Genomic DNA, 13,828 nt, shown 5'->3' on the forward strand with positions numbered 1-13,828 from the left:
AAAAGATCTCACACTGGATAAACGACAAATAAAATAGGGGGGTGAAATTTGCACCCCCAAAATTGCAAACCGCACCCCTTTTTATTTTTTTAATAATATTTCATCTCATGTCTTTTTGAACTTCCCAAACTACCCTCAAAAGTCAGATTTTCTTTTTCTTCTTTTTGGGTATGTTCTTCCCTCTATCTCTCTCTCTCTCTCTCGTTCTCTTCTCCAAAATGCCGGGCTTTCAAAGACTACAAAGTTCCAATTATCCAACAGCAAAATTGAAAACAAGACCCAATTATCCAACTACAAAATCGAAAACAAAATCCAAGTACAAAGTCGAGACTCGGGAGGAGATTAGAATCCAAAATCCCAAATCGAATAGCAGATTGCTCATTGCTATACAAGAACTTTTCTTCCAATTTCAGTAACTTTAAGCAAGAAACTCAAACCGTAAGAACAAAGAAGAAAAATCGACCTTCAAAAGCAGAGCATTAACTCGACCCGCCGGACCCAAAACTTACAAATCCCCCATTTCTTCACTCCTCCCTCTCTGCTCTGACCACACACTGGTATTCCTTACCTTATTTTCTGTGACGGAGGTCTCTAAGTTGTAGTGGGTGCTTATTCTTCTCCACAGCTTGTGGGAGTTGGATTGATATGTTTGGTCCCAAGCAACATGGCGTCTACTGCTTCACATTTTTCTCAATATCATAGGACGAAAAAAAAAAAAAAAACAAGTGAAAGATGTCTTCTTTCCCACATTAGCTGTTCAAATCAAAACAAGGTTCAGTCAGGGACGAAACCCAGAGAAAACCCAATAACAAATCATGATCGAGACGCGGACCCAATTCATATTCAAGCTGAAAGCTATGGACAGAAAAGACTGAAATGGAAGAGCTAATTTGGATTACCCGAGTCCGTAACCCGAAACCGGAATGCTGGTTTATCATCTCCATCTGGATCTCTGGTGAGTTGAAATTGGAAGAGGGTGTAGACTTCTTGCCCCAAGGTCGGCGGAGGAGGGGAGAGACTAAGCTCTGGCTTTGTAGGCTACGGTGGTGAACTGGATGCAACCGAAGCCGCGGGATTTCCAGTTCTTGTGGTCGCTGGCGATTTCGACGGCGAAGATGGAGTCAGGTTCAAGAGTGGACTTGAGGAAGGTGAGGAGGTCATTGGTCTAAGAGTGGATTGAGAGGTAAGAGGCGGAGAAGAGGTCGATCGATTTGGGTGTGAGGTTGTCGTAGGACTGATTATGGCTTACCAATCGGCGTCGCGCGTCAGAAATCTAGCTCGTGTGTCGGAGATTCAATTCCAGTTCCATTCGCCGACGTGATGGTGGAAAGAGAGAGTATTCGTCGGAGAGAGAGAGAGAGAGAGATTAATCTCAAAGGATTTCGTCGGAGAAAGAGAGGATAGAGAAAGGGAATAGCAGACCCAAAAAGAAGAAAAAGAAAATCTGACTTTTTAGGGTATTTTGGGAAGTTCAAAAAGACTTGAGATGAAATATTATTAAAAAAATAAAATGGGGTGTGGTTTGCAATTTTGGGGGTGCAAATTTCACCCCCCATAAAATATAACTTATAAGTGGGTGGATCATATCCAATTATACTGAGACAATCTGTGATTAAAACTCAATAAGTTGGGACAATATCAATGCAATTGTGCGCCACGAACCGCAAGATTTCTCAAATGACTTTTCGTGTATCACATATTTTTCGTGAAGGTAATAAGGTAGCTGATGCTTTGGCGAATTATGGTACGACTTCTCCTAATATGGTGTGGTGGGATGCTCCACCATCATTTATTTTATCGCATTGTCAGAGTGACCAATTGGGTATTCCCCTATTTCGGTTTCGATAACTTGTTTCTTGTTCGTTGCTTTTGTAGGGAGGTTTGGTTTGGTCCCGCCCCTCCTAATTAGTTCCTTCTTTTCTTTTTACTTTTTTAATAAATTCAAGTAAAGAGAAGGCTACTTATTTGCTTTAGCCTAAAAAAAAAAAAAAAGGAGGGCAGGCTCTAGCTAACCCTCACTAATATATCACAACAACCACCCTAGCGAGAAGATCATAGCTCTCTCTCCACAACAGAGAAGAGAATAATCACAAGATGGTTGACAAAGACATGCAGTCCTCCTCTAATCTGACTTTATTTTCTTTGGATTTGAAAATTGCATGGCGACAACCCACGAAGTCAGCCCATATTATGATGGAAATTGGAAATTTGGAATAGAACCGGTTAACTTTGCCGTGAAGCCAAGTCCAAGATCACGACCGTCGCTTATACACGTACGACGAGTCATATGGTCCCCACCAGTCGTCACATTGTCTTTGAAAACTTAGCATCTCACGTACATATCTCGGTCATATATATCTTGGCTTGGAAATTGATCAAACCCCATGAGGAAAACTATACAAACATGTTTCTTTGACCACTAATTTTCTTTCCAACGATTTGATTACATTAGTAATATACAAGCGCGTATATATATATATGTAAGCAATGATGTAATGGGTTCCATTACAAGTCATTTTCTTGATTCTGGTATATCGAGGACTTTTGTGCTTGTTTTGAGTATTAAAGAATGCAATATTCTTATCTTATATTTATTCATATAAGGACTCTTTAGTATGTTTGGTTTGGTTGCCTAGAAACATTGTCCCTCATAAATAAGAGACTTCTTCAGAAAAAAGAAGAGAGAAACGGCCCAGGTTTGCAATTCACAATTTGACAGAACAATAGGATACGTGTACTCACTATTCTACGAAGGGTGGAACAAGTACAAAGGGGCAGAGATGGGCGATTTGTTTTCAGAACACTATAGAAGCAAGCCAACAGAAGTGTTAGTTTGTTTTAATTGCCTAATCTAATTATTCTTGTACCATCTTCTTTGAAGTTTGAAGTAATTCAAATATAAAAAAATAATTTACGGGTATCACGAGTTAAAATATGTATATGTACGAAATTATTGGTTAACATCCTAATTAATCAGGCAGTAAATATAATACTAGGATAACAGTAAATTTAAGATCGGCTAAGATCTTATATATATTATAAAAGTGCGTTCAAAATCTGGTTTAATTGGAAAAGTAAAACAGCCTTTGTTGACTAGAAGGTCCAAAACTACCTTTATATATCTATGGAATTAGAACTATGTGTATAAAAATGTGACATGATCAAACAGTGGGACTAAGACCAGAACTATTAGGAAGCAGATCGATATGCCCCCCGTCATTGATAGTGAGGCTGCATTTCTTAGAAGTTGTTGGGAATTGAAGTACCTAAATCACGATTTGATATGGTACGGATCTCTTTCTTTATCAAAAAAAAAAAATAAAGACTAAGATTGCCTTACCATCAAAATGAGAATTTACCAAAGAAATCAAGAATCGCATTATTAGTCCAACTTGCAATAGCTGCCGAATTAGATTTTGTTAATTATATAGTACAGCCAATAACTGAATGTGATTTCGATTCTTCTCGCTATATATGCACCATGAGGAAAAATTCAGATTGGTGGATAGTGTGCTCGGATTGCAATGACCCAAAAACAGTGTAATCATTCCAAGTTTTGCAAGTTCATTAATAAAATAATCTATTTCACCATTGTTAGTATCTCTGTTTGTAGTTTGTTAGGTGAGCCACCATGACACAAATTAACCATACTATGTCAATATGAGAATGAAGTTACCTTGCACTCCAAGTTTTGTCTTAAAAAATCTGTGGAGATCTCACAAAATAACCTCTCGAGTCTGTACGTGAAATTCATTTTACAACAATAATTTCTTATAATTTTTTTTAATAGATGATATCATATTGTGAGAGAGAGGATATATACATTGACCCGTCTATGCTTAATTTCTTCAAGAATCTTTTCTCTCTCTTTACTTTACAACTATGATTTAGGAACTAATACGATATTGATTAGAAAGGAAACGGGTCCAACTCAAAGTTCAATTGATTAACTAGAAAGAAATTCCAATTCACTCTATTTTAGGGAAAGGCAAAAAACTACAACTTCCTATTGTATGTTCACATACATTTGCAACCAACTCCAAAACCATGAGTGCCCTTTTGACTTATGGAAGATGTTATTCCCCTTCTGGCTTTAATCTAATTCTCTGCTTGTAAACTTCCATGGATTGATATAAAGCAACACACGATTAGCTTCCACCAAATTTCATTTCGAGCATGATATGATTCTGTTTATATGCAAAAGAAAGAGCAGACGGTGTCAATTCTGGAATCCAAGTTCCCAAAGTCCAAACAAACCAACGTGAAAGCATCAATATATATAATATAGTCACAAAGACTCACTTTTCTGTCTCGGAGTCAAATCGCCGAGCCGGTTCAAGTGAACCGGTCAACTTCTGCGGCTCAAACCTTCGTACTATCTTAACCAACCAGAGCTTTCAGACATTAGCACAAATATTTTTCAACCAGTAATATTCCAATGAATATTTTTACATATATTTTAAAGTGTAAATGATATAGAAGAAGCAAAATTGAAAAGGACGTTGATCCAAGTCTCTAGATGCAGGCGCTTTCTATGTGCCTTCAACGACATTCCACAACTATGTTCAAACATCAAACTTTCACATTTCATGAACCTGTAAATTCTAACTCTTCACGCACCCAAAATCAAAAATCATAGTTCTTTCATATTCGTTTAGCTTCTTGATCACAGTGGAGGCCAGAAAACCATGTACTCGAACTCGAAAACTCGTTCATGGCGCTCGGTGTTGTGCTCTTCCATATTCTCACTCATCATCATGATAACAGGTATTACTGACTACTCCAAATCATACATGTTCATGTTGAAAAGTTTGGAATCTTTATCCGGCCGGGTATTGTTGTTTTAGAGTTTTTAATTCAACCCAGTTGATCATTTCCCGAGAAAGATTCGGTTATTTTCAGTCGGGGAATTTTATTAAACACTTTTGGGACATTGTCAGACAATCTCATATTCACGTTGTTCGAGGTTGATATTGATTTTGATTTTTATTAACTAATGATTCACAGCTGAAGTTGTAGCTGGAGATTCTCTAACCACAGACAAGGAAGTTCTGCTGAGCCTCAAAGCTTTTCTTCAAGAACAAAACAGAGTAAACCAAGGCCAATACTCAAACTGGAACCAGAGCATTAGCCCCTGTCATTGGCCTAGAATTAAATGCAATGGCGACAGTAGAGTTACTGGAATCGATCTCTCCGAAAGCAAAATCTCCGGTGAGTTTTTCGGAAACTTCTCTGCCTTGACACAGCTTTCGGACCTGGACTTGTCCGATAACACTCTAGGTGGAGCTATCCCGGAGGACTTGAGTCAATGCAAGAGCCTAACGTACCTGAATTTGTCACATAACATTCTAGAAGGCGAGCTGAGATTGCAGGGGTTGAGTCAATTGAAGGTTCTTGATTTGGCTGTGAATAGGTTTTATGGGGATATGAAGATGAGCTTCCCTGGAATTTGCAACAACTTGGTGGTGGCAAATGTTTCATCAAACAACTTTACTGGTAGGATTGACCAGTACTTTGATGAGTGCTCGAATTTGAAGTACTTGGATTTGAGCACAAACAAATTTAGTGGTGATGTGTGGGTTGGATTCACAAGGCTTAGGGAGTTTTCGGCGTCTGAGAATTACCTCAGTGGGGCTATTTTGCCTTCTATTTTCAATGGCAGTTGTAACTTGGTGATTTTGGACCTGTCACTGAACAATTTCTCTGGTGGAGTTCCAAAGGAGATTTCAAATTGCCGGAATTTGGTTTCGTTGAATGTGTGGGGGAACAAGTTCACAGGGCAAATTCCATCTGAGATTGGAAGCATTTCGAGTCTGCAGTCTTTGTTGTTTGGCAATAACAGTTTTTCTAGAGTGATCCCGGAAGCCCTTTTGAATTTGAGCAACTTGGTGTTCTTGGATTTGAGCAGGAACAATTTTGGAGGAGATATACAGGATATTTTTGGGAGATTTAAGCAGGTGGAGATTCTTGTGCTGCACTCAAATTCATACACAGGTGGTATAAATACATCTGGAATTCTCCAGCTACCTAATGTTTATCGGTTAGATCTCAGTAACAACAATTTTACCGGTTCTTTACCGGTTGAAATTGCTAAAATGCCAAGCTTGAAGTACTTGTTCCTTGCCCACAATCAATTCAGTGGAACCATACCACCAGAGTATGGAAATTGGCAACAGCTCCAAGCACTGGACCTTTCTTTCAACAGACTAACCGGGTCAATCCCCGCCACCTTAGGAAAGTTGAGATCTCTCTTGTGGTTGATGCTTGCCAATAATTCTCTAACAGGTCCGATTCCTAGGGAGTTGGGGAATTGTACTAGTTTGTTGTGGCTGAACCTTTCCAACAACAAGCTCAATGGAACAATCCCATCTGAGTTGACGAATATTGGGACAAATGCAGGTCCAACATTTGAATCAAACAGTGATATCAAGTATGAGATTGTAGCTGGATCCGGGGAGTGCTTAGCAATGAAGAGATGGATTCCAGCAGACTACCCTCCATTCAGTTTTGTGTACACAATCCTCACAAGGAAGAGTTGTCGAAGTATATGGGATCGGCTACTTAAAGGAAATGGCCTTTTTCCCATATGTGTTGCTGGTTCTGCTGTAAGGACACTGCAAATCTCAGGTTATGTACAACTGAGTGGAAACCAGCTTTCCGGTCAGGTCCCTCCAGAGATTGGCGAGATGCGCAATTTTAGTATGATGAATTTGGCTGTCAATCAATTAAGTGGAGAACTCCCTGCCGGTATTGGACAATTGCCACTCGTAGTGTTTAACCTCAGTAAGAACAGTTTCTCAGGCGAAATCCCAATGGAAATTGGGAACAGTACGTGTATGCAGAATCTTGATTTGTCCTACAATAACTTTTCTGGTACATTTCCTGTAAGCTTAAACAGCTTGACTGAGCTAAGCAAGTTCAATATTTCATACAATCCACTCATCTCTGGTGTTATTCCCTCAAGTGGCCAATTGGCAACGTTTGAAAAGGAGTCCTACCTTGGTGACCCCCTCCTTACTCTTCCGAGTTTTATCACCAACTCCCCGAATAATTCAACAAACAAGACAACTGGAAACCAAAAAAAGCCTGCAAAGCTTGGTGCTAATTTGGTGTTTCTAGTGCTAGTACTGACTTTCTTGATATGTGGAATCTTTTCACTTACGATGTGCTTATTTATGAAGAGCCCAGCAGATGAACCACAAGGGTATCTGCTGCCACACAACAAATACCGGCATGACCTTGCATCAAGTTCAAACTCTTCATCACCTTGGCTATCGGATACTGTCAAGGTCATTCGACTGGACAAAACAGCTTTCACACATGCTGACATTTTGAAGGCCACAGGCAATTTTTCAGAAGGGAGGATCATAGGGAGGGGAGGGTTTGGAACAGTGTACCAAGGAGTGTTGCCTGATGGGAGAGAAGTAGCAGTGAAGAAGCTTCAAAGAGAAGGACTTGAAGGTGAAAGGGAATTCAGAGCTGAAATGGAAGTTCTTACTGGAAATGGCTTTGGTTGGCCTCACCCAAATCTTGTGCAACTTCATGGTTGGTGTCATGATGGTTCAGAGAAAATATTAGTCTATGAGTACATGGAAGGTGGGAGCTTGGAGGATATTATATGTGACAAAGTAAGACTAAGATGGCGCAGACGGATTGATGTAGCAGTTGATGTGGCTCGAGCCTTGGTGTTTCTACACCATGAGTGCTTCCCTCCTATCGTGCACCGTGATGTGAAGGCTAGCAATGTGCTGCTAGATAAGGATGGGAAGGCAAGAGTGACAGATTTTGGGCTGGCTAGAATTGTTGATGCAGGGGATAGTCATGTGAGCACAATGGTGGCTGGAACTGTTGGTTATGTTGCACCAGAATATGGGCAGACATGGCAAGCCACAACGAAAGGCGATGTGTACAGTTATGGAGTCCTAGCAATGGAACTGGCAACTGGGAGGAGAGCAGTGGATGGAGGAGAGGAGTGTCTAGTGGAATGGGCCAGAAGGGTGATGGGAAATGGACGGCTAGGATTCAATCGTTCTGTGATGCCGGTTGTGCTTATGGGGTCTGGACTAGTTGATGGGGCAGAAGAGATGTGTGAGTTACTAAGGGTTGGCATAAAGTGCACAGCTGAGGCACCACAGTCTAGACCAAACATGAAGGAAGTTCTAGCTATGCTGATAAAGATAGCCAATATCCAAGGGGATTTTAGTTGTGGTTCTCCTCCTTCATTTTGATTAGTTTTGAGCTTAGGGAATGTCCATATGACCATATCCATATATGATACTAAAAAATGCTTTATAGTTCACATTTAATTGCATAGAATTTATTTCTGTAGCTCTTCTTGTAAACAGATATCATTCATTATGTTAAAGAATCAACTCAATTTTGGCCATTAACTCTTCTTGATGCATCAGATTTTGAGTTCAAATTTCACATCAGCTTGTACATTGCTCTTGGTCTGAAGTACCACCAAGTCCCAACAGAGCCACAGGTTCTGAAAATTGATTGCCTCATTTTGTTTTGCAGCGCGGTACAGATTTGTTGCTGACAAAAGACCAGTTTTTTTTTTTTTTTTCAGTCTATTATTGACTCGAATTTCCAACCTCATATAACATTGTGGAGAGAAATACAAATGAATAGCTAATCATTTGGAGATTCCCCCAACTTGAAGATTCGTACAGGACTAATGGAAGCAAATTGTTAAGTTTTGCATTTGAAGATTCGAAGAAAGAACTATACATATCGATCTTTTGCTACTTATTTGAAGTACAGGGGAGCAAGAAATTAAACAGCCTCGTGTGTGCATTTGCTAAAAGTAAACAACAGGAAAATGAACATTCTTGAATTCAATCATTTCAAAGATATCTAAAACTTGAGGGGCTGACATGGAATTTTCATTTACTTTTTCCCAATTCAATTCTGCTTTGTTCACATGCATTACATGTTAGTGCAGCAGTGTATGTGCATTATCATCTCATCAGTCACTGTTATGAAAATAGGAATGCTACAAAAACCAATTGTGGAAAAATGAATCAGATTAATGGGGCCTCGGAGCTCATACCTTGATACCTATTGGATCTACAGAAAACGGTTCTTAAAATGCCGACACCCTTTCTTATGACTGTGATCCCTACGATATAATCAATAATGCAATTTGGATATGTATAATTCTATACATTACATTTACTGTATATAAACATATAGTTTTCACATAACATCTGCTGAAGCCCAAGTTTAGTGTTCCATCGTTTGCTCTCGGAGGCGCCATTTTACTACCAAGTTACGATAGTGTGGTAACTATTTAGCTTTCTTGTTTCCCTTTTGCACTTTTTGAGATCGGTACAGGGTAAAAGTAAATTCAGCACAACCTTAAAGCATATGCGACCTTTTACACGTTTCTTTCCACACGGTATGTCCTTGCTAGCTTTACTAAGAGTAGGTAGCTTCAATCAGAGGATTAGGGATACATGATGAATGCTTTGTTTTCATGTTGATCCATTCTCGAGTCGCAATTTCCGGATTCACAGAAGCGAACATAGAGCCAATGATGTTCATATAGATGATCAAAATCTTTTATGATTCTTGAAATCCAAGATTGGAAGCAAAATTGATGGTGGGAGGATAAATCCAAAATTCTAAAGGAACAAAGCTGGATTCCGAAGGATTTGAGACTAGATTCTGTGGAGCTATAGATGACTGTAAATGAGCTAAAGCCTAAAAGGCCGACTTGAAGTTTTTGCACCTATTGATGCCTTAAAAAAAAAAAATTCAGGTGGGTATAAAATTAATGATTTCAAGTCATGAATGATAGAATTTCGACACCTTTGCCATACCTGAAATCATTACTTATTTGAGTGTTCCATCAAGTGCCCCTCCACTATAGCATTTTAGTTTCAAAAAAATAAAAAAAAAATAAAAATTCTCAATATATTCTGCCTTTATATTTGGCTGTGCATGAGGCAGAGTGTAGAAAAGACAGCTAGCTAGAATTAGAATTTAAAGGAAATGGGGAGCTCTTATGAGTTTTCAAGAAATGGTAACAAAGATGTTTCACTTCAAGAACTGAGAGACAGGCTTGCTGAGTTTGCTCAAGTTAGAGGTTGGGATCAATACCACAGTCCTAGAAATCTCCTTCTAGCACTAGTAAGTAAATACAAAACTTAGATCATTCATTTCAAGCCTCAGTTGTTCTGGTTTATATATATATATATATATATATATATATATATATCTGTGTGTGTGTGTGCGTACATATATAACATATACTATTCTGCAGGTTGGAGAGGTTGGAGAGCTGTCTGAGATCTTCCAGTGGAAAGGTGAAGTTGCAAGAGGGCTACCAGACTGGAGCTCTGATGACAAAGAGCATTTAGAAGAAGAGATCTCTGATGTGCTACTCTATCTGATCCAGCTCGCCGATGTTTGCGGCCTTGATCTTGGACAAGCTGCACTCAGTAAGATTGTCAAGAATGCTAGGAAGTACCCAGTTACCAACCAAACACCAGCTGCAGCTTCAACCAACTAGCTAGATTTGAAGAAACACCTTTCTCTATATTTATATATTGATTAATTACCTTTTAATTTCTATGTGTTCTTTGAGTTCCCCAGTAGTATCTTTGTTTAGAAGATACATGTAATATGCTTCTTGTTTGAGAAATGAGAATAAGCTAGAGCTAGTGTGTATTATTGTGTTTCTGGTAAGTAGAAACTAGGTCATTGCTTTGAAGCTTAGCATGAACAATAAACAAGGTAGGGACTTGATGCTCATGCCTTATTATCGATCGGTCATTTTCCATGTAGGGCTAATACCCCAACCGTCCATAGTGGTTAGAGTACCTTAATGGCTTAATGTGACCCATAGTTTCCTGGTATCTCTGTTGGCCACAAGGTGTGTCTACTGTGTACCATGTTGTAATCACTAGAAGAGATCTTAGCCAAACTTTTTGAGTGTATTTGGTGGTGGTGGTGGTTTAATGTTCATTATCATTGGTTTTGTGGTAAGATTATAATATATTAACATTTCTCATACATCAATTATTTTTACCACTTTGAGGACTCATTTTACCACTTTAATGACTTATTTTATCACTTGAAGACTTGTGTGGTAACTAATAAAATTTATCATTTTAAGAACTCATGTTATTATTTTGAGGACTTATTTTACCATTTTAAGACAATTGTATGCATGTCATACGTTAACACATTGTCAAATTTTCCTGATAAATATTTTTTTTTAATAAATTAAAATAATATTAACTCCTAGGTTAGAGGCTTAGAGCTAATTTAGGATGTCAAGCAATCTTAAATGATAATTGGACATTACATCTAAAAATTCACTGCCCGTTCCTTCAATTTAGAGCCGATTTGGGACGTTAAGCATCCACTCATAATCCAAAAAAAAAGAAAAAGGAAGCCAGTGCATCTGAAAGCCCACCTCCCGCTCCTCCAATACAAACTCATCTATCTTTATTCGACATGACAAACTCATCTATATCTTTATTCGACATGACAAACTCATCTATATCTTAATTCAACATGAGAGATCACTGTATGTAGTGGAGTTTCAAAAGAAGCAGTTACCTAAGTTACACGATCGTGTTCTATAACTTCTATTGTTGGTTTTGGTCCACAGAAATTTATCATTGCCTTAAAGGCAGTCAAAGCACTCAAAACAGGTATCAACTTTCCGACCGACTGCGGGAAACTTCCGGGTCTTCCGGGCCCTCATGTGATTGGGCCCACGGCCACAATTGTACGTAACTCAGTCATTATGGCCCGTTGGCCCATACAAAAGATGTCCTTATTTTATATGGCCAGGCATCTTCCACCTCTATCCTTCCACTCAAGAAGAAAGTACTTTGTGACTTTCAGTGGAAATATGTAAACTTCAGTGAAAAGGTTTAAAAAATAAAAAAAAAAGGTTGCTTTTCCTGGGCCTAGCAGAAAAATTGCAAACCATTTGACCCAAGAAGAGCCCAATATGTAATGTCTTTGCAACATTTGATTTTGAGGAGAAGTGTCTCTTGGGCCTTTTCCGAACAGTGCCCAACAAAAGTGTGGCAAATTTTCATAGCAACAATGAGAATCATGACTCCTAAAAATAAACAAAGAGAATCATGAGCTCATGACCATGTCACAAGCATCGCAATCACATGATTTATTGACCATCAGTTCAACTAATAGTACGTCATCATCAAAATCACTATGACTTGTTATGTACATTCCATGATTCAATTCGATCAATTATCACAATCTACATCACCTAGCTATTCATCGAAAGAAATATTTTACATAGTTCCAGATATTTATCTCAATAATTATCCAATAATCAATATATACGGTTCACAAAGTACCCTTGTGACAACAGATTTGTTTTTCTCTTCTCAGATGAAATTGTCATGTCGAAAAGTATATTGCACTATCAATTAAATCCTAAATCATTTGAAAAATTAGAAATATTGCTACATCAAGACAAGTAACTATATGAGATTTTGATGATAAAAGTAATAGGAATTAGTAAAAGCTACCATTACTTGCTAGATTAGAAGGAGTCCCAAAAAAGGAAACGAAAAAATCAAAAATGTGACCCGTGAAAGCGAACCGCACGAGAGGGACGTCGAGAGGGGCAATATCGTCATTCAACATTTCAATGGCACATCAGTAATTTCGACGAGAAAAGGAATAGAAAATAGGAAAGTCTAAGGAAATCGACATCGGGGATTGGACAGACTGGAAGGATGAGTGGGGCCCGCCGCAGAATTCGCACAAACTTCTACGGTGGATTTCGTTTTTCTAAATTTCTTCCCCTGAATTGTTCTATATTTGTAAATGAGGCCCTTAAACTTTTATATATTCACAGAAAACTGTTCATTCTTTAACTGTATTTACAGATTAGGGACCATCTTTTTGCCTCTTTTTCATTGGAAAGGGCCAAAACATATCTATATGTATGACTCGTATCACATGGATTATCTTATCTCTTAAAAAAGGAAAAATTTTAAATTAGGGTTTCTTTGTGTTCAAGTTAAAATCTATTCTACATTTCTTGACTTCAAACAAGGCTATAAGGAAAAGTTTTCAAAGAGCTTTACCTATGTCCTTTTTCAAATAGAAGCTTTTGAGGAAAGTCTTTGTTTCTTTGTATTTTTCTCATTGTTTTTGCTCTTCCATTATTGAATTAGTCCTTTTCTTTTTTCTTCCCTTAATATTCTTTTCTTTATTTTTTTTTGTCTAGTGTTACATGATAGGTGTGATGCAAACATTGTAACTAATTCTTTAGATTAACAAGTTATAATCTTCTTGTCGTGTTAGTTGGCTTTGAGGATTGAGTCATTGGCATTTATGATGTACTAACAACCATGATTAAGGGCTTGATTAGAATGTTGCCTAAATGTGTCATGTCTTTAGGAAAATATTAATGAATGATTGTTCAGTAAGGAAAAAGAAACTCACAAATTTGAATTTTGTAGTCGACTTTATAATTTAACTTACATTAGTATGAGTCTCAAACACACAAAATATGATGGTTTTCTATCAAATAAAGAACTATGATTCTTTAATGGTTGTTCACATATTTGAGCTCATCTCCATTTTGAAAAATGAATGGGTTACAACGGTTATTTTCAACACGGACACTTTAATCGAGAACAGTCAATTTATATTTATTCTATCACCACTCATGTCTCGTTTGGTTCACTGAACAAAGACGTGGAAAATTAATCATTTTTGTCTTATTTGGAACAACTTTTGTTTTAACGTTATTCATATTGACTAAGTAACGCACATAACCGTTGTTTTAACTTGCAAAAATTAATCATGTCCTCTTCACAAATTA

At 38.0% G+C, this 13,828-nt stretch overlaps 2 protein-coding genes across 2 annotated transcripts; both read left to right on the forward strand.

Annotated features, from left to right (window-relative positions):
• Window positions 1–4,479: 4,479 nt before the first annotated feature.
• Window positions 4,480–8,391, forward strand: LOC112176686 (probable LRR receptor-like serine/threonine-protein kinase At1g74360). The gene is made up of 2 exons (XM_024314736.2): window positions 4,480–4,767; window positions 5,008–8,391. Exons 1-2 carry the CDS (start codon window positions 4,689–4,691, stop codon window positions 8,226–8,228), a joined length of 3,300 nt encoding a protein of 1,099 aa, XP_024170504.1. The 5' UTR covers window positions 4,480–4,688; the 3' UTR covers window positions 8,229–8,391.
• Window positions 8,392–9,944: 1,553 nt separating this feature from the next.
• Window positions 9,945–10,687, forward strand: LOC112179412 (dCTP pyrophosphatase 1). The gene is made up of 2 exons (XM_024317816.2): window positions 9,945–10,137; window positions 10,271–10,687. The coding sequence occupies exons 1-2, from the start codon at window positions 10,000–10,002 to the stop codon at window positions 10,517–10,519; spliced, it is 387 nt and encodes a 128-aa protein (XP_024173584.1). The 5' UTR covers window positions 9,945–9,999; the 3' UTR covers window positions 10,520–10,687.
• The last annotated feature ends 3,141 nt before the right edge of the window (window positions 10,688–13,828 follow it).

Source organism: Rosa chinensis, chromosome 7 (assembly GCF_002994745.2).
Source record: "Rosa chinensis cultivar Old Blush chromosome 7, RchiOBHm-V2, whole genome shotgun sequence".
In the NCBI taxonomy this organism is placed as follows: domain Eukaryota; kingdom Viridiplantae; phylum Streptophyta; class Magnoliopsida; order Rosales; family Rosaceae; genus Rosa; species Rosa chinensis.